General features: G+C 39.6%; 1 protein-coding gene across 1 annotated transcript; it reads left to right on the plus strand.

Annotated features, from left to right (window-relative positions):
- Nucleotides 1-5032: 5032 nt before the first annotated feature.
- LOC147619523 (GABA transporter 1-like) lies at nt 5033-12062 on the plus strand. Its single transcript, XM_086773201.1, has 7 exons — nt 5033-5306; nt 5603-5833; nt 9000-9097; nt 9412-9598; nt 10461-10591; nt 10966-11187; nt 11301-12062. Exons 1-7 carry the CDS (start codon nt 5240-5242, stop codon nt 11685-11687), a joined length of 1323 nt encoding a protein of 440 aa, XP_086629327.1. The 5' UTR covers nt 5033-5239; the 3' UTR covers nt 11688-12062.
- Nucleotides 12063-22480: the final 10418 nt, after the last annotated feature.

The raw sequence follows: 22480 nt of genomic DNA on the forward strand, positions 1-22480 counted from the left end.
TTGCACATGGGACATGTGTCATTACAGATATTTGAAATATGTCACAAGCGCATTGGTCATGTGAATATATAATGGCTAAAGTCTATGCAAGCCCAAAATATTATTATAAGTTTGCCAAAGTTTAAGGTTGATGGTTGCATACAGTGTGTGAAAAGCATGCTAGTTTAGTATCCACGCCAAAAATATATGCAAATCAAATGCCCAAGATCAGATGGTGGAGGAGAGTATTTTTTTCGATGAGTTCAATGCTTTCTTGAAAAATTAGGGAATCAAGGAATCAAGAGACACTTTATATGCAGGTACAGGAGTTGATATGGTGGATATACAACCCATCATTATACTTACATGGTTAAAGTAATACAGAAGTTGGAGCCCACTTGTTTAGAGCAAGCACTTAGAAAGAAAAAATGGAAAGATGCCATGGATGATGATGTGGCAGCACTGGATGCAAATGCAACATGGGAGTTAATGCCTTTGCCTAAAGAAAAGAAGACAATTGGATGTAAGTGGGTTTATAAGGTCAACCATAACTCGGATGGATCAGTTGATGAGCAGGTATAAGGCAAGATTAGTTTGCCAAGGGTTATGCATAGACCTATGGCATTTACTAAGGAGACATTCAGCTCAGTTATGAGAATGTTAACCGTGAGAGTTATCATTATTGCTATGGTAGAGAAGGGTTGGTATTTACATCAGATGGATGTAAAGAATGCTTGTGGTGATTTGTAAATACATGATGCGTTATGAAGTGGTTTACACTGAGATTTTGTGTACAGGTTATGCAAAGCCTTGTTTAGCCCGAAGTAGGCACCCAGAGCATGGTTAAACAAGATCAGGGAGTATCCTATTACCATTGGATTTCAGATATCCAATGTAGATTTTTCACTTTATGTGAAAAAGATAGATAGAGGGATTATGCTATTAGTCATTTATGTGGATGACTAAATTATCACTAGTGATAGTGATCCTATTATACATGATGTCACTTTTGAAGCAGAAGTTGGAGATGAAGGTTTTAGGTGAGATATGGTATTTCTTGGGTATAGAGGTGGTGAGATCACAATTGCTGACTTTAGGGAAGACATAGTTCTGATTCGACAATAAAGGTATCTGTGGTGTAGATGAATCCGAACTATGCCAAGTAAATGAATAAATTGAAAAGTTGTGCTGGATACATCTGATGTGGTAATTGGAACTTTGCAAATTTAAGAAGTATAAGGGGGATACTTCCAATCTATCTACTATGCTAGCAAAATGTTGTCCAAAGCAGAAAGAAACTATTTAACCCATTTAAGCATTCAACTAAGTGGATGGGTAATCAATGGACATTTTTTAGGCCATTGATTATTGCACAAAGTAGGTCAAAGCAACAATTATGCTACACATCGATGGTCAAATTTATGTATGAAGGAATCATCACAAGAGTTGGATGCCCAATGGAATTAGTCAATGATCAAGGTGGTCATTTCATCAATTATGTAATCTGTGAGTTGATGATAATTCATAAAAAATTTATGGTCAACAATTATGCTACACATCGATGGTCAAATTTATGTATGAAGGAATCATCACAAGAGTTGGATGCCCAATGGAATTAGTCAATGATCAAGGTGGTCATTTCATCAATTATGTAATCCGTGAGTTGATGATAATTCATAAAAAATTTACAATGTATTATCCTCAGGCGGGATCATAAGTTTTTGCCTTATGGGATTTCTAAACAACAGACAAAGTGGCCATGAGAATGACATCTTTCTCACTAGTGTATGGGTTAGAAGTGGTGGTGCCAAGCCTCATAATTGTTGTAGCAAAAGAACTTAGCCTTGATGAGTCCATCAATCACTGGATGTAACAATTACTTGCACTAGATGAACAAAGGCCAAGAGTCAGTGCATAACATAGTGTAAAAGAGACAAAAATAATGGGTGGACAAAAAAATACTATTTAAAATTTCTGAAGAGGGAGATCCGGTCCTCTTTTTCAATTTCAAAGATGGGGTCCACAACCATGGGAAGCCAAAATCGGGCGGTCCTTATGTCATTTCAAAGAAATTTGGCATTGGAACTTTCAAACTGACAACATTGGATGGTATGAAGCTGCCAAAGTTTGTAAACTTTGCAAAAATCTTGTGCATGAATCCACCAGCCCCATAGTAGCAACAACAAACGACTCCATGTCATAACCAAATTAGATAAGTATGCATGCTAGCACATGATCTAATTGCCTTATTTGTCACTACCTTTCACACTAGATGTCAACGACTCCACGTCATAACCAAATTAGATAAGTATGCATGCTAGCACATGATCTAATTGCCTTATTTGACACAGTCTACCTTTCACACTAGATGTCAAATCATACATAATCAAATCTCATGCATTTTAAAATTGTACATTTCTGGATTGTGTGCATATCATTGATTACTTCTTTATGCATGGCCTCCCCTGGGTTTAAGGCTACTCATAATGGAAAGGGTCAAGGAAATCATACAAAACCAATACAACACACCTTACCATTACCTCAATAAAGCTCATATATTTTATGCATTAGGTAGAGTGCCTTACATCTCTATTAGCCATTAAACATGGCCCATAAGCTTGGTTAAGCATCCCCTAAAGTGAGCAACCATTTGGCATCTTTTCCCACTTCTTCTAGGCGCCTACTTTTGGCCTCCATATATGAGCTAGCCATTTGACATTTTCTTCAACCTTTGAGCCATAGTCTATGAGTTATGCAACTCTTACAAATGTTTGAGGATCATATATCACTCCTCCTTGCTCCAAACATTTACTTCACATCACTTGCTATTTCAACAATTACTTCACAAGTTCAAAATAACATAAAACTTTATATATGCATAAGACAAATACTCCCAAAAATGTAAAACATCATTAGGAGCATATCTCCTACAAGCAGCAGGAGCTCATAACCACCCAACCACCCAACCACCCAACCACCCCAACCTCTAATAGGCCCCACGGTCTTCCACCATAATGGTAACCTGTCTCAAGATTTTTGATGAATCTAAACTACACCTTCTCCACAGAGAGATGCAGGTGGGCCTTCTGTAGAAGACTAACCTCCATTGGCAATGCAGTGGAAGAAATGACACAATAGTGGGGTCCCATCTTAATCTAAAGAGTGATAAGTTTTTGAAGAAAGTGGACATCTACACAGAATGTCTGTGGTGGTAAGTTTTTGGAAAAAGTGGACATCTATGTAAACTGTCTGTGGTGGTGTCCCATCTCAACTCTAAAGATGTTATGTATAACCCCAAAATAAAAGGCAATACAAAGAATCATTATCATTTGATTACAACAACATCCTACCAATCCTTTAAACTTAGAGTAATGCAAATTCTTTAAGAACTCTATATCTCCTTCCTATATCATTTTGTCAAGAAGGCTTATGAGCTCATCGGACCAACCATAGCTCTTCCCAATTGTGTACTGCATAGTGCCTTCCTTTGGATGTCCTCCCTTTGCTTTCACTTCTTTCTTTCTTCCAAATTCTAGAGAATCCTCTATGAGCCTTGAGAGAGGTCCTAGGCAAAAGGGGGCTATGGGTGCTTTATTCTATAATGATACCTTGTACTTACTCAATTTGGAAGCATGAATCTATCTATCATGTAGGTAACCTAGTATGGATTTATTAATGCCTTTTCTCAATGCATCATTATGCACTCACACTCACACACCAAAATCCACATGTTGGTCTTCCCTTAATACCCTTAGCAATGAATAAATTGTATTCATAAAACTTTCCTATTAATCCCCAAAGGGTTTGTTTGTCAACTATGTCTAAAAGTGTAAACTTTGAAAACCTAAAACTTGAACTCTTTTCCAAAATTCTAAAAATATTCTTGATGGTTATTCTCTGAGCTTTGAAGACTTAGATGGTCCTTTAATCACAACCAAAAATAATCCTTTTTTTCCCCCTTGGAGCATGGAGGAACTAGAAATGGAAATCATGTCCTTTTGGAGCATGGAGGAACCAGAAATGGAAACTACGCCCTATTCCCCAAATTATGCATAACATCCCTTGGAGCACGGAGGAACTAGAAATGGAAACTATATCCTTTTCCCCAAGTTATGCATAATAACCCCCGAATTCTTCCCCACAAATCCATCGATTTTCATCAGAGGTTTTTTGCAAATTATGGACTCCTTAAGCTCTTAAAATATTCCATATTCTCCCTTCACCCAACCCAATTGACATAATGCAAAAATATTTAATAGAGCCCAAGTTATATGCTCTAAAATTTTCCCTGAAGAAATCCCATGCAACCTCAAATTCCACAAGGTGATACATGGCGGGGGAGAAAAGAATACAAGTGGAATATATCCCACATATCTTATCAAACTTTTGGATCTTTATAGGCCAAAAGAGATATTTCCCTTCTTTGAACAAGTGAGAGGGAGAGAGAACATGTGTGGTCTCTCCTTCTTCTCCCCACACGACTCATGGGTGTGTCTTTGCATTGTTGATTGTATGTTGTCACCCCTCCTTGTGTACCACGTTGCATGTATGTGGGAATTTGCCTTGATGGATGCCTCCCTTTACATTGTGGCATTAGATCCCCTTTGCCTCAAGAATTGGTCTTAATTGGTAGCATTTGATATTAGTTGGATCCCATTACTGTCAATTAAGGCCTCATCGATAGCAATTGCTATCGGTTGTGTAAGGCCTTAAGGTATCAATGTAATAAGAACATGAGTTTGGGTTCACACGAATAAAGTAATTTATTAGTGTAATAAGAACTCGAGTTTGGGTGCACATGAATAAAGTAATTTCCAAGTGAAATTTTTGGTAAAAAATAAAGTTGTCAATTTTTAGGATTTTAATATTGGGTTAACATTACTTGAGCCATGGGGAATGGGCGATGGTTATTGATATTTTCCCGTTATGTGTAAAGACCATAAGTCCGGCCATGGGATTTGGTCCACTGGTTTGGTCCACTGCCACCAAGAAGTGTGAAAAGGAGAAGTCAAAATGCGACACTTTAAAAATAATAATAATAATAATAATTCCGAAAGCCTAATAGTAGAAGCTACACCACTCAACGGAGTCGGTCCTCTGATGAGCTGATGCAAGCTCGCTGACTGCAAATCGGTCACGACTCATTACCCGCACGTGCCTCTCTCTCATCATGTCTGCAACTCCAAGTAATTCTCCCCAAGAAGACGCACACTAGCCGACTGTCACGACCCATTACCCGCACGTGCTTCTCTCTCTCATCATGCCTGCAACTCCAGGTGATTCTCCCCAAGAAGACGCTGGCAAGAAATTCGTCCTTGAATCCAAAGGTATGTGTGTGCACTTCCCATACTTCTTGTAATCATAAGGGATGACGCACGGCCTTTCTTTATTAACGAGCGTTTTGGGCACATCATTCTGTTCTTTGCTAAGCTTAACGAAGCAAACCTTCTGGCCAGTCATGCCATACACACACTACAGTCAATAATGATGTACGTGGAGAAGGATTTTTTTCCAGGCTTATGTTGATAAAGGTCTTGAGCCATGATAACCTGATTAACCCATATGGTGATATGGGTCTTGTTGCCAGGCATGATACTTGATTGATGGTTATAATGCTTTGCAGGCACATGGGTTCATGCCGGCTATCATCTTACTTCTGCCACAGCTGGTCCGCCCCTCCTGGCATTGCCTTTTGCCATGGCATGCTTGGGATGGGCCCCTGGTATTCTTGCCCTGATTATAGCAGCTGCAGTTTCTTTTTACACCTGCTACTTGTTATCTCTTACCATGGAAGAACTGGGAGCTCGAGGAATTCGCTGTCTCCGCTTTTGGGATGTTGCATTGCATGTTATGGGTACGCAATCTGCCACTTGCTTTGTTGAGCGTACCATGGTTTGGGCAAAGTATTAATGTGGGAAATGCACTTGCTTGTTGTTGGGGAGAGGAGGGGGTGGGGGGGGGGGGGGGGGGATGAATTGAATGAAATGAAAATATATTATTGTAGGAAACAATGCTTGGGTTAGCTACGGCTATGGTGACTGGAAGAGAAACATGGCTATGGTGTTGAACTCGAGAGTGACAGAAAGCGTGTATGAGAAAGAGACAATAAGCAAAAGGTAAGACTAGCAAGGTAATGTGTGTATTTTCCATTCACTAATGTGCCTCTTTAATAGGAAAATACAAGTGGCCTCAATACATCATGAGTGATGTCACATCAAAGTGACCCATGTGCCAAGTTGCACCTTCTAGATACATTCTCCATTGATAGTGAGCCTTCCCATGCTAGAGGACCAAAAGATACATGTGAAGGACTATCATTCCAACACCCTCCCATAGTGCAAACATGGCATCTTTTGGCTTATGCGGACTTAGGTTAGATTTTTACAAATGTCAAAATCAAGGTGCCAAGGGAAAAATTCACAGACACACACATCTACTAGATCAAGTACACTCATACAACCAGAGATATGGCCTTGCTTCAAACACACCCCCCTCCAGGGCTAGCTCTCCTGCTGCTGCTGTGTCAATTATAAATCTTAGACTCATGGTCTAGTTTCTCAAGCTAGTCAGGGGAACCCCCTCTCAAAAGATATCTCTCCTCACCTATGTCATGAGTTTTTCTCATGCTGATGAGGGGTTCCACATGAGTAGGGACAACCAAACAGGAAGAAGGACCAAACAACCATACACATTTCACATGGCCTACATCATAGGTGACTAGAGGTGATTACAACTAGAACAAGTACTTGATCTAGGGTATCATGCAAACAAATGTTCCAAACACAAACAACACATAACAGAACAGAACACAACATATTTCTTGGACTTTAATAAGCCCAAGCATACACATAAAAACAACACATGCAGATTTGACACACACAAGAACATAGATTTGTGCTTTGTAGCACCACATTTTTCTTCACCCTTCTTTAATAGGAAAACACAAGTGGCCTCAATACATCCTGGGTGATGTCACATCAAGGTGACCCATGTGCCAAGTTGCACTTTCTAGATACATCCTCCATTGATAGTGAACAGCATAATCCCTGTTTAAGACAGCATTTAGGACAACATCATCATCATCACGAGCACGAGCACGAGCATATCATCATCATCGGCATGCTAAGCATCATGGAGGGAATGGGAACCTAGTCAGCAGCCATAAGAAGGCTCTCAACAGCGATCGGCAGCCACATGGGCACCCCAGGCAGTGAGTCGGCCAGCAGATGGGGCAAGCATGGAAGTAATCACAGCATTTTAGATAGCATTTTATGAATATATTTTGTCCAAATCTAGCCGACGGCAGCAACAATAGACCAACCAGCATCCTCTAGCATATATAAGTAGAAGTTAGCAATTTGCATTATCATTCACCTTTTGAAGAAGTCTAGCAGTTAGCATTAGCATGTAGACGGCCAAAGGTCACCACTACAGGGTAGACCAAGGGCCTTGAAGATGTACAGTTGTCACCTTTTTGTACCATAATACAATAAAACCCTGACACCAACTCTCTCTCTCTCTCTCTCTCTCTCTCTCTCTCCTCTCCTTTGTCTTAATCATGTTCATTCAGCATCTTGTTCTTAATGAGGCTTAAGGTTGTGGATCAATACAGCAAGGCTTCCGCGCATGCAACATTGGTATCAGAGCATTCAGGCTTAGCCACTCAGCATAGTCCCAAGGAGGTGCACAGATCCATCAGAAGAATGCAGCTAGGGTAGCATATGGAGTGGTCTGCAAAACAGGCAAAGCTGGAGGAAAGCATTCTCTAGGAGTATGTACTCAGAACGAGTATATCATTAGCTCTTAGATCAGTTTCAAAGGCCTAGCAACAAGCATGATCAGTTCAGACCCGCCACTGTGTTAAGGGAAAGGGACAGCAGGCATCGGGAGAGTAGTGGAACATGCCTGGGGAGAGTAGTGGAACAGATGCTCAGTTCTTCAGCAAGACTTGGAAGTGGAGAAGTTCTTGGTGCGTGTTACTACGGCCAACCTCAATGCATGTAACATACGTGTTAAGACGCAACAGGCCTTCTTTAAACCTTTACTTTGGTGAGATCTTTAGCATCCAGCCAGCATATCAGTCAGCATATGTGCAGTCCTACAGCTATCCTAGACCTGCATCAGTGGTGGCTGAGAAGAGCCCTTGGATTGGTGGATTCTCAACCGACATACGGTCTTCCTCGTCCTTGCGTGGTAGTCATAGCTCTTGTTCTCAAGCATTGTACAGAAGTTCTCCAAAGACGTAATGCAAGCAAATACTCCTACTTGCAAGAGGGGGCCCTTTAGTTTTTTGGGACCCAATACTGTGTCGTCTACATTCTCTTCTCTCTTTCTACTTAGTGATTGGATGCTAAAGATCTCACTAAATAAAGGTTTAAAGAAGGCCTTGTTGTGTGTTACGTCGGTCAACCTTAGTGCATGTAACATTGGATGTTTGCAAACAAAGGGGCATATGGGGATTGTCCATCCTGCATCAAATCTTGTGCATGGGCTGATGTCTAAGGTGGGAAGTAGCATACTGCAAGGTACAACATCTTGAAGCCAAGGATGGCTAAACACATCCACATGAACTGGGTGCACTCATCCTGTCTGACCATTGTGAGTACTTTATGCAATTGGGGCTTAAATAAGCGTGCCACACCTCTTGAGCCAGATACCTTTTAGAGGTATGAGTTTGGCCCCTATAAGCACTCCTAGACATAACTTGACACCTCGGGTAGCCCCCTCTCAAGCCGCTGTTGAGTCTGTGTGAAAGACTATGTCCCTTCGTGTGTAAGTCTTGGCAAAGCCGGCCGGGTTGGACCATAAGGTCCCATTACAGTTCCATGTGGCCATGTGAAGCACATTTTTGGTCATAATTTGAGGAGAGGCCTCTCCCTGGTGGTGTCTTTTCCTACATGCCATACATCAATGAATGGATTGCCCTCGACACCCATCCGAGAGAGAGAGAGAGAGAGAGAGAGAGAGAGAGAGAGAGAGGATTTGAGCTAATTGTAAGCTCTTTCATACTTGTTATACAGGACCTAGGTGGGCTTATTATGCTGTGGCTCCCTTACAGTACCTAATCTGCTTCATCGTTGTCATAGCATCGATACTACTTGGTGGTGAGACATTAGAGGTGTGTAACTAGGTTCTTCAGGCCCAAGAGAGGTGCTTTTGTTGAGCTTTTGCTCTGTAAGCAATCATGGAGGGATTGTCACAAATTCATCTTAAAGTAAGCATATGCCTCTAGAGGCATCTGCCCAAACATAGCATTGTTTCTCATCTTCCATATTGTCCATAGAGCCCAATATCTAGTCCATAGAAAGAACACACGCACGCACACACACACACACACACACACACACAATACAGGTTCACTTCAAGAAGGGGTGATATGTAGTAATGACTGGTTATCTTCTCCTTTCAACATGCCTTCTGTTTTGATTACAGGGGATTTTTAGGGGTGCTGTATCTCATGGACACTTAAGACTATATGAATATACCATCATATTTGGAGCTTCTGCACTTCTTCTGTCACAAATACCATCTTTTCATTCTCTCCGGTACTTCAATCTTTTGTCGATGTTGTTGTGCCTTGGTTTCAGTATTTGCGCCATTATTGGATCCATCATTTCAGGTGAAAGAGATGGCAAACTGCTTACCTCTTTATTTTGAAGATACAGTGTGCAAAAAAATGCTTGTTCATATTCTTGTCTGGGTCATCAAGCTTTTGGCTGAGTGGCTATTGCATGACGCTACCCAGACGAGGGTGTGAGTTGAAACCCAGACACTTTATTTTATACATACACACACACATGCGTGTGCATCAGGCACACACATGTATGTATGTATATATTCATGTATGTATCAGGGTTTGATTCTATATATATATATACATATATATGTATATATATGTGTGTGTGTGTGTGTGTACACACACACACACACACACACACACACACACATATATATATATATACACACACACACACACACACACACACACATATCACACACTTATAAGTTTCATCTGCTGTCGCCAAGGTATCTTTCACACTTTGTGTTTGGGCATTGGCCTCTTGTAGCTGATTCGATAGGCTGGCATTCCTGTCGTCGTCGTGCAGCATGTGTGTTGTCAACAAATGGCAACACCATACCTTCTGTTCCTGTTCCCAATTCGTACTAGTGGCCTCACTTATTTTTGTATGGGGACCATTGAGGAGTGTGTGGAGACCTTCGAAGGTATCCTAGAGGAATTGTTGAGTATCCATCTCCTTGAATGAACCAAGATGCGGCAGTGGCTCGTCTTCATCCAATCTTCTTTGTTTGCTTGGCATGAATATCTCTGGGGAGTGTGGCCTCTTACTAGATTTTGTTGGCATTTCGATATCCAATACCTCCAATAGATGACTTGCTAGAAAAACTTAAAGGAGCCCGAGTCTTTAGCAAGAGGCTGAAGTATTGGTTCATTCCTAAATAGTGATTTTTTCTACTCCCAGGGTTGGCAGCTCGAGCGCGATCTAAGGATTATTCTATTCAGGGATCACATATTGATATATTGTTTGGGGCGTTCAACTCTATATCCATCATAATGACCGCCTACGCAAATCCATTAATTGTGGAGATACAGGTATGGTGTGCTGATCTCAAGATAAAGCATGTGCTAGAGATTGTAAGAAGAAAGCATGAAATATGCAACATGGAAATATGTAAGCAAGCTCTGGAGTTTCAATAAATTCTGATTGAATGAGGGCTTCACAACTGATTGCGGGCACATGAAGCACCCATGCACAGGATAGGGGCAGGCTTTTGACAAGGGGAGGAGAGACACATGTGTATGTAACTTTTTTCTAAGACCCTTTTGCGTCCGTGGGGCATGGGCCTGTGCTTTGCCTGTCCAGGCACCTTGTGAAATTGAAAAGCAACGGACAGCTTCTTATGCAAGGGCAGCAGATGGACACATGTGAATCCCCCTTTATTTTGATTTGTGTGTTTTTTGTGTAGGCAACACTGGCACCCCCTGTGACAGGCAAGATGTTGAAGGGATTACTTGTTTGCTACTCAGTTGCACTGTCCACCTTTTTCTCGGTTGCCATTTCAGGCTACTGGGCCTTCGGAAATGCTGCAGAAGGGATCGTCTTCAGCAACATGGAACCCTTAGTGCCCAAGTGGCTCTACATTCTTGGCAATGCCTTTGCATGCCTACAACTCATTATAGCCACAGTGGTAACACTCTTTTATTATAGGTTTTTGATGGGGCATCCATAGATTGTTGGTATTGCATATGGTGCCTTGTTTGCAGATTTTTCTCCTGATGAGGATATTTTCATTTTGAGCAGGTCTACTTACAACCCATGTTTGCGAAATATGAAGGGCTGGTGGTAGATGTGAATGCAGGAAGGTACTCCTTCCGCAATGTTCTTCTGCGGCTCTCCGGTCGCTCCTTTTTTGTGGCCATTGCGATCCTCTTTGCTTCAATGCTACCATTTTTTGCAGATTTTAGTGCTCTGATGGGTGCATTTGGATTTGTCCCATTGTGCATTATCTTACCATTGGTATTCTATACAAAGGTTTTCAGAGGGAAAACCATACCATTCAATACACTGAATTTGGTGAACAGTGTCATCATAGGGCTCGCTTTGATTGTCACAGTTATAGGCACCGTCGCTGCAATCCGTCAGATAGCATTGGATGTAAATACATACAGGCTTTTCCCTTCCATATAGTTGGTCGAAGTATTGGTTCAAAAAAGGAGTGCTTACAGATCTGGTAAGTAGTTACTCTAAGCACTATTATAATCAAGTCAAGAAGTAATAGGTTAATGTCGCTATTGGAAAAACAAACACTTTTGGGGCGTCTGAAGCTTGCAGATCTGGCCTGTAAGCTTGCCGAGAATAAAAGGTATTGAACCTTGCAGAGTGTGTGCCCTTGTTATACAAAGAAGTATTTCCATGTATCACCTTTCTTGTAAGATAGACGTCCAAGCATGCCCCCATCATGGGTAGGGTTGCATGGCCTTAATAAATGCTGCCTTTGAATGATTTTGGGCTTGAATATTTGAGGAGAATGCGCTAAATTCAAGGCTTGTGACATTTGCAATTGGTTGATTTATTTATGCCTTAGTTGTTGAGAGCTTTTCAAATAATTGAGGGCAATCAGGATTTAAATGAACTGGGTTGATAAAGCACAGGCCTGAGTTATTTAGGGCACTTAATACTCAAGTGCAATTCACGGTGTCCATGAAGATGGTCTCAAAGATGAGGGTTTGGGTTGATTAAGAGTTGAATTTGTTGCTGTTAACATTCAATTTCAAACAGAGTGCAGGATTTGTTTGATACTTAAGCACGCTTGCAGTTGCATCAAAACATCCTAAAATGAAGCACATCACTTTTTGTCTATTTGTTTCTGTTGACATCGGACCATCTTTCATTGTAGAGCTTTCTTGACAAGCTAGAACTAGGTTTGCCTTTTGTCTGGCACCCTTGCGCTTCATTAATGATGGTGTGTGATTGCTAGGTGATGGCTTCTTCTACACCACCAATAGACATACAAGAAGAATACACAATGGGATCAAAACTGGGGGACACTGAAATCCCAGCTCTAAGGGCACCAATCACCCTAGCTCGTCCCCTCAGACCTCCAGCTAACTCAATTGGACACTTCAACACCCTCATCCAGTTAGACACCTTCAACTGTTCTCCAAGGTCAGCATTGACGTCCAAAAGCACTGATCATTCTCCTATAAGCCTCAGCTGATCACACCTGATCAAAATCCTCTCCTAGTTGATATAGAACTGGTCAAATTTTGACTGTAAAATTGATTCGGAAGCTGATTGCGCACCCTACACAGAAACCCGTCCACCTGACTCACAGGATGTCCACCATGAGCAAACTTCACAACCTTGCTTCAGAGCTTCACTTACCTTTTCAACTCTTCCTTTTGTGGACCTTTTGACCTTTTCTCTCTGTATTTGCATGGCTATGGATACACATTCGACTTTAGCACTTCATTCACCCAATCTATTTCATCAAAACGGATACCCATAGTTGTTTAAAATTTGACACAAAAATCCTCCCCTTGGTCCCAGTCAGGTAAATGTCCTCGAGGCCTGGAACCTTTCTCGAACATCAACCAACCTCAAGCTTTGGCCCTCAAAACCTCTTTGAACTAGCCCTATTGACACCTCTTTGACTTAGATATGATCTAGGTAATAGTTCACTCAGAATTCTTCACCCCAGTGTCCTCTGACACCTCTATACTCTCAAAAATTCAAACCCACCATCATAAGAAACTCTTAGCTAACAACAGCTAACTCAGAGTTGCCACAAAAACACTTTCAGTCCCTTACCCCTTTTGATTGTTGTGACTGTTGACAGTTTTGACTGTTAGACCAAACTCCAAATAGGTTCCACTCAACCAGATAGACAAGTTCTCACCCTCTACACACACAGCTGACAAGATCGAATGCGTAACTATCTCAGTCTGATCTTATAACCACTCAATTGACACCGATTGACTCAGTTTTGACACAGCATACTATAGACTTGCATTCACAGGTGTTCCTCCATAATCTCAATCAAGACAACACAATTATAACTCCACGACACAAAATCTCATCAATTCACACAGAACTCATGCTTCACACATTCTTTTCTTCATAGAAACAAAACCAAACAGTCTCAACATTCTTGAGACTTGGGGCTCCAAGAAAATAGAAGAAATCATAGAAACTTTCAGGGTCCTTCACAAATAGACCCACGACTTCAAACTTCACAGGATTTAGCACCCAGATGACAGAAAGAAGCTATAGTTTAGGTAGACCTAATCTGGACCCCTCATGTTGACTCTAGTCTCTAGCCCTTCCTTTGCTTTGATCCAAAGAAGCCTTCTCACATTGCTTCAACCTTAAGAGTAGGTTCTAAATCCACATTCTCCAACAACTTTGGAATTGGTATGCTCAAAAATACACCAAAAAGTAGATTGAAAAGAAAATTCCCAAAGTAATAGGATTTCCCCAAACTCCCTAATATGGTTTTCAATGGGTTAGAGTAGAAACTAGGCATTTTTAAGGGCTTGCTTGTACTTGTTGACAAGCCCATGTGTTGCTCTTTGTTATGCCACTTGATTGTTATATTGTCCCTTGTCATACCAACTTGGTTGTCATGTTTCCCAGCATTAGCACACCCATGAGTGTGTTCACAACAATGGACCCTATATGAGTTGGGTGGAGTTATTTGCCTTACAAATAATCCTCTATGGTCTCCAACATCTCCTCTTCCATGTTGTGGACCCTTTCTTCTTTTTTCAAGTCTCATAATGTAGGTAATCGATGTGGTTATGGTCATCGTTGTGTGAATGCTTTGTTTTAGGATAACTGAATGCAGCCTTTGGCTTTGCTCTTGAAGTGTGTCTCTTGGAGATGGTGTGTATCTACCATTGGTGGTTGAGGTGTCTTTGGGTAACAATGAAACTTCATCTATATCTATCTTTCCTATTTTTGCATCAATGAGTAGTTGTAGAAATGATACTTTTTGAAGCGATAATGGCTTAAATGGTAGAGGTTGGTTTTGGCTAATTGTTCACGTAAATAAACCCACATTGTACGAGGAGGAGATGGACGAGTGGACATGGAAGGGACAAGGAAGGTGAGAATTAGTAGTAGAAAAAGGAGCTTCAGATAATTATGTGCGCATGTGCAAGTGTGTTTAAAGACAATAGAGTGCAATATATTCCATCGTCTTAATCAACAAGAGGAAGAGTATTATGAAATAGGAGCTTAAATAAGTCATTCATACATTGTATTTTACACTATGCTTTATTAAAAATATCAATTGAATGAGGATGATTCAAGAACTCATAACTAAGTTTACAAAATTTGAGTAATCATCCAAGGATAGCACCTCACTATCAATTGAATGGAGATAAAAAGTAAGACTTAAAACTATGTATAAAAAAATTGAGTAAAGTTGAGAGAAGAAAATAATCACTAAAGGTTACCACCCGTTGAACAAAAATCATTTGGTAAGAACAATGATGAAAGGGTTGTGTATTTAGGATGTTATCCAGTGGGTAAGTGATAGTAAGCATTTTTTTTCATAGAGTGCAAGTAAAGCCAATGACATTTGGAACATCATGGCTTGGTGAAAATAGCTTATGATGTGATCAAGGGGAGAATTAAAGCTGATGATTGGACTACTAGCTCATCGTGCCTAGCCAAGGAGCCAAGGCAAAATAATTAATCATAACCAATTAATACATTAAATTGATTAGGTGAATCTCTTATCTCCTCTATGTATAAAGTGCAATCCACAGTCATATTTCTTGACTGTTATACAATATAAAATCACTTTTGCCAAAAAAAGAACACTTCTGCTTAGCATGTTTTAGATGCAGACAAATTCTCAAGAACCTTAAACTTGGTATCTTTAGCATGAGATCTTGTCGTAACGCATTGATGGGAGTAAGAACATGTCGGCTAGCTTTTTGGTTTTGAAAAGTCTAACATGTTTAGAGCTACAATCAATCTAAATGGTCCTCCACTTATAGGTTGTGGTGGTCTATAGGGGAATTCTTTGAGTAAATTCTCATTCATGCCACACCCCAAACACCATCTTTTTAAGAGAGTAGGGTTAGGGCATCCTTCTAACCTCTGTTAGGAAACTCCAATTAAATATTAGTCCTCCACATGCATAGCAAGATAGTAGAGCTTCTTCTAATCAATGCATTTATGTCCGTACCTTGAGTTGATGCAACAATATTCATCAGAGAAGTGTATTCTTTTGATGCAACCCCATTGTGTAGCCAGGTGAAAAGACAAAACACTCATGATTGTTTGAACCTTTGACAAGAAACTCATAAGTATATTTAGGAGTAAAGATCTCAGATGATCTTCCCTACTCCCAATTTTGATGAATAGGAGTGACTCTTGGTGGGGTAGGTTGGGGGGGTAAAACATATGGAGGAAACTTAGTGGTTCTATCTCCTCCTCTTGTAGTAGTTAGTGTTGGATGTCATTGTTGTAAAGTAAGCGGCCTATGAGGAGTAGGCAAGGCTAGCACTCCCATAGCTAAATTCGTTTCTTGATTTACAATCAGACCTGGATCAAATCTATAGAACGGTTAGTGTCATGGTTGCCCATTCGCGCATAATGACCACAACACATATTTAGCCTTGGTTCCAAGTGTGGAAATTATGTAGTACTATGGTTTAATTTTAAAGTACATGCACCAAACCATGTCCCCCGTTGGATAGAGGTGGGAATTATACTAAACCATGTCCCTCCTGTGCCTTTTTCACAAGCTATTCATCTTTGGGTTCTTTTTGCATATAATGTATTAGTTTTCCCAAGCATCTCTATAAAAAGTAGAACCTATCTACTCTAAATACTATTGGGTTTTCGAGATATGGACAAGTGCTTGTCCCCAGATTGGGCACAATATTGAAAGCTCGGTTTCTCACTGTCCAAGAGCTTCAAGTGTGAACATATATAGAAAGAGAGAGAGAGAGAAACTAGAGCGCACGAAAATAAGATTACATAAAATGTGCACAGAAGGTAGGAGAAGAACACAGACAAGTTCAAAGAGCATATACTGTAATGAGTAAAGAATAGAAAATTGAGCCTAAGTGAGCAACACAATGAGAATTGTGTTGCAAAATTGTGTACAAAATTAATTACGTGCCTTGTTTTGAGCTCCTTGTTTGTATTTTTGTTTAATAAAACTCAAAAAGTGACTTCAAAAAATAGTAAAAGATTATTAAAAATCTCACATAATGTTGAAAAGTTTATAGAAAGTGAGGAAAGCAAGTAAGCCCATGCCAAATGCAACAAATGCTTAATTATTATGCCCCTAGTTAGTTTTATTAGGCTGATTTTATAAGTGTCAAGAGCTCATAAACTTTTGGTATTTTAATTTTGGGGATGCCCGGCTCATCAAAATACTATGAGAATTGTTATGAGTGTTAAGGCTAATCTCGTGAGGGCAACTCCAAAATCTTGTCCCCAACCGATATAAGTGGGGATGCACCATTTTTAGCCAGTAATCATCTAAGTAATTTTTGGCACTTCCCACTAGTCAAAATAGGGTGAAATTTGCAATAGCTATAATCCTTGGTGAGTTGAAGATCCCTACGAATTTCAATAGGCATCCGACCACTTTAGGTTGCCCAAATTATAAGTTGTTGAAAACTATGGACCCTTTATCCAAAGGTGTTCAAACTATGTTGAATGATCAAAGAAATGAGCCCAGCTTTCATAATAAGTGGGATCAAGAATCGAAGCAATTTTCTTATTATGTTAATCTATTTTTGCCTCCATATTTCTAATTTCAGTGCCCATGCCTCAATGATAAACTTTCCTTTTTCCTTAAAAACATGGTTCTCCATATTTGAGATCTTGCATTGGCACATCAAACATTTGTTTCTAATGACCAACATCAATGCAAAGTGGTATTTGACTCAAGGTCCGAGCTCACATGATGAACCCTATGATTTGGCAAGTTTTCATCATCTTTCATAGATAGATGTGATTAGCCTAGTTATAAAAACTTTACAATTGTCTCATGAACGACATGTGTAGGATAACATCATAGTTAGTGGGTCATTTGAAGTCCATAATGATAAAATTATGTTTAAAGGTCATTCTAATGGTATCATATACATCCGGCTAACCTTCTCTATAGGTCATTCTGAAGGTATCAATTGCATTTGGTTGACCTTCCCTATAGGTCATTCTGAAGGTATGATATGCATTTGGTTGACCTTCCCTATAAGTCTTTCAAGTGATATGTCAACCATTTTTTTCAAGACTCTAGCTCAAGCTTTCCCCACTTTTCTTAACAAGCTCTTATAGTGATGCTCACTCTAGCCCAATCATCTAGGATGGCAAAGATTTTATTTCCTTTATAGGAAGTTGGAATAGTTGCATTCATATCTTTGCCCTCATAAATCTGGTATTGACTAAGCTTGTTAACAATGGAACCTCAGGAATACTTTTTCTTTCCAGGCAAATTTCATTATCAATGTCAAACTCCTCCTTCCATCTTCCTCTTTTTTAGAGTTAGAATACCTAGCTTGGTGTTGCGCAGTGGACCAAATTGAAATCAAAATAATCAAACGTTCACTTCAAATAATAATTTGTAAGAAAATAAAGCATACAGACATAAACACCATATTGGGTCCACAACCCGGTCTCACACATGAGTATTTCAATGATTTATCAAGATATGAAGTAATTTGGTACAATCGATCTCTTTGATAGAGAGGAGACATCATCTCATCGGGGGAGAAAAAGAGAATATAGAAAGAAATAAGAGCTTCATAGAGATGGGCGAGAATGGTTACAAATGTTTCCACATTTTATTTCTTGTACAAAGTATGTTTATATGGACCATGAAAATAGAGCTACCTCAGTGTGTGTGAATGAAGATGAAGCTATCTCCACTAAGGGGACTTGGGACATTGGAGACTCTAGTGGATTCCTGAATCTCACATTTCACGGTGCTCCCTTAGAGACTAGTAGGGCTCCACATTTGTCAAGATTTGATTTTTCAGGATTTGGTTCTACCTTGGTGGGTGTGAATGGAGTGAATGAGGATGAAGCTATCTCCAAGGGGACTTTGGGCATTGGAGCCACTAGTGGGTTCTCAAAATTCACATTTCACAGTGCTCCCTTAGAGTGCAAGAGTGAATGTGGATGAAGTTATCTCCAAGGGGACTTTGGACATTGGAGCCACTAGTGGGTTCTTGAAATTCACATTTGGCAGTGCTCCCTTTAAGACTAGCACTTCCTCTTTCTCATGGATTACACTAGCTAACATTCATGATGGGATATATGATGAAGAGTACTCAAGCCATGAGCCATATCACACTATTAATACCATGTTTCCACATGTACTCACGTATACATATCCTTTGGTAGTGAGTATACCGATGATATTAACAAAGGTTTCTTCTCCTATGGGACCAATGCACATGGCCGAAGGTCCTATACTACCAACAACAAGATTGCATCACTTAGCACCCACCTACACCTCCCAGGGTGCATGCTATTGCACCTGACAATGCTATACAAGAATGGCTAAAGCTATTGCAAGAGCTCTTGACACTAGAGGATGTGATGCTCTCTCCAACAGTAAACTACCCCTCTAGCTCTCATGGAAAGAGAACATGCCAAAAGAAATTCTAGGCCATGAACAAGTTTATCAGTTTGGGAGATGCCTATGGCCATCCAGAAACCTTCAAAAAAATTTCTGAAGGCTTGGAAGTGAATGATGATCCCACAAGGATCAAAGCTCTTGGATTCACCCTAGAGTATGAAGCTACTAAATGATTTTGAACATTGGAGCCTGAGGAAAAAGCGGCATATGAAGATTTGGAACAATCTTTTTTATATTTCTAACATCAGAATTGGTTCTAAGTCAGAACTGGTTGCAAGTGGAGTTTAATAAACCACCTTACATCAGAACTGGTTCCAAGTGGAGTTCAATAAACCACCTTTATACACTTAAGAAAAAAGAGGGAGAGACGATACGTAAGTACATTAACTAGGCCAAGTATCTCTATAGCAGGTGTGAACCTAAGGAGAGACCTAGCTAAACCCATTTAACCTCTTTTTTTATAAGGTTTATGGGGGTGAAAGATTGCATGGCATGCTTTATGCTCGAAGGCACATGACCTTCAATGAATATGCATTAAAATGTGCTTTAAATGCCATTGATTATGATGACAATTTCATGGGACCCCTCAAGAAAATTCATGGCTTTGAGGTATCTTTCAAAATGGCTTGTGGCAATGAATGATTAGGGGGGCAGGGAGCTGAAGAAAAAAAAATGATCCTTAATTGAAAGATGAGTTCACGATCATTCCCTCTCTATCCAAGGATAGACATGGTTTGGTGCACATTCTGTAAAGCTAATCATACAACAACTGAGTGTTTGCACCCAAAACTAAGGCCAAATCTATGGTGTGGTTATTTTTCTCAAATGGGTTGAATGAAGACACTAGCCATGGCTTCAGGCTCAACTCAAGTCTAAAAGTAAATCAGGCAGTAGGAGCATCAGCTTTGCTTTCTCCTCATAGGCCACTTGCTTTATCAGCACCCATAGAAGCTATGACTTCAGATCCAGCTATGCCAAGAGAAGGAACAAGGTCAATTGAAATGCCTCTACTTGTATTGTCATCCTAACATGCCCCACCAAGAGTCACTCCTATCCATCAAGTAGGAGAAAAAGAGGGGGGGGGGGTAATTCTAAGGCCTTTGTGTTGGAATATACTTATTAGTCGCATATCTAAAGTTCAGATGTCGCCTATCTAAAGTTCAGATACTCCTCAATACTCTTGAGTATTTTGGCACACTGCCTAGCTACACAATGGTTGCATCAGAGGAATACACTTCTTTGATAAATATTGCATCAACAACACAACCTGAGTTACGTAAACTCATTGACTAGGAGAGTGTTATACATGTGGAGGACCTCACATAAAGGTAGAGTTCTTGAACAAAGCTTACAAGGTCTCCCCTACTGTGGTCAATCCTATTCCCGTAGAAAGATGGTGTTTGAAGTGTGGTGTTCAAGATTTGTGGTGTGAATTAAAACATGTTGGGTGTTTTGCATAACTAGAAAAACAAGAATCTCATTCTTACACCCGTCAATACAATAATAATGAGATCCCATGCTAAATATGCTCATTGAACAGGGGACAAAGGTTCTCATGGTCTTGGTGCTTCTACTTTAAAGAGTTCCAAACGCTGACACAAGTAAGAAAGAAAAAGAGGAGAGTAGTCGTTGTTGGTGAAGGAAAGGAAAAAAGAAAGATCATTACCTAGCGTACACAACCTTGCGCTTAATAGCTACTAGAAGTAAATCCTTAGTACACTCGTCCAACAGTTATTGAAGGAACCCTAGAAGCAAATCCTTTGTAGATCTAACCTCTAGCAAAATGTGGCAACATTTGACTCCCATATCTCCAAGGCCTAAAGTCCCATCATTCATTGATGTGCTGCTACATCATCCCAACAATCAATGAGAAGGGAGGAATTAACCTTGACTCTCTTATAAGGTCAACATTTGACCATTCACAAAAACAAGATCCATTTGATTCCCAATGCTATCTCCTTCTCCTAGAAAAGCGAGGAAAGCTCAAGACATCAATTTGTTATAAACAATTTTGTCAACACCAGTGACTATATCTTTGGGCAAAAGTGACTATATCTTTTTCTTGAAAAGTGAGAAAACCTCGAGACAAGGATTTGTTTTACAAACAATTTTATTAACACCATTGACTATATCGTTGGGCAAAATTTTACAAGAAACTCTTGCTTTGTGGAAGGATGTAAGAAAGTGTCTTAAGGAAATCTCCAAGTGTTATGAGTATGAATTCATGGAATATTTTATATATTCACATGTGTATTTATGGATTCTTTAAAGAATTCATGGAATATTTCTATTTCCAAGTTTTTATGTTGTGAATTCTCCTAGACAGGTTTAGATTGGGATGCCTTTCTAAATCCGGACGATCGTAGCTTACTTTACCTGTACATGGGTGAATCTGTACATGCATGGAAGTATTGGTTGCATCGTCTTGATGATATGAAGTTTCATATAGTTATTTATATTTTTAGTCAATTAATGGACTGGCGTAGTTGATATAAGTGCATATCATTGGATGAGATAATGGAAGCGAGTTGGTGGTTAGGAATATATTTTATGAGACTCAACATTGGATGTTGATAGATATGCGTGCCCAAAATGATTGTTATAAATAATTTAAGTTTAATTATTATTATAATTATCTTTATTCAAATTCAAATAATATAAATATCAAAAGTTAAAATATATATACTTTTATAAATAATTTAAGCTTAATTATTATTATAATTATCTTTATTCAAATTCAAATAATATAAATATCAAAAGTTAAAATATATATACTTTTATATCATATAATAATAATATATGTATACTAAAAAGCTAATTGATAGAAAAAGTAATGTTTTCTTAAAATTGACCTCTCCAAAGTAGTCTATTTTTACATACAATCGAATTTATCAAAACAGCTTGCGGAAGTAAAGTTTTCTTAAAATTGATCAACACTATTCTCGTAATTTTAAGTATGACCTTGAGTATATTCTAGCGAAAGACCAGAGAGTTACATCCACTGCAAGTTGCAGGCATGTACCTACAGACAAGGAGCCAGGACAGGTTGAGGCTAAGACAGGCAAACGTCTATAGAGAGTACCGGTTTCTTTTATTATTTTTCTAGTATGGTTTGATTATTCCATGAGAGAGAGAGAGAGAGAGAGAGAGAGAGAGAGAGAGAGAGAGAGAGAGAGAGAGAGAGCTGTATTAAACATGGTTTGTAAGAATTGCAGGTTTAGTTCACTAATCATATGTATTGCAAATTTTCCCATAGAGGAAGAAATAGGAAAACTAATTGTTCCCTCTTGGCACTCTGGTTTCTATGATGGGCAACAAGCTGGTGGAGAGAATCCCCACTTACAATAGATAGGAGACCAGATTC

This window comes from Cibotium barometz, chromosome 33 (assembly GCF_041138505.1).
Source record: "Cibotium barometz isolate CiBa-2024 chromosome 33, ASM4113850v1, whole genome shotgun sequence".
NCBI classification, from domain to species: domain Eukaryota; kingdom Viridiplantae; phylum Streptophyta; class Polypodiopsida; order Cyatheales; family Cibotiaceae; genus Cibotium; species Cibotium barometz.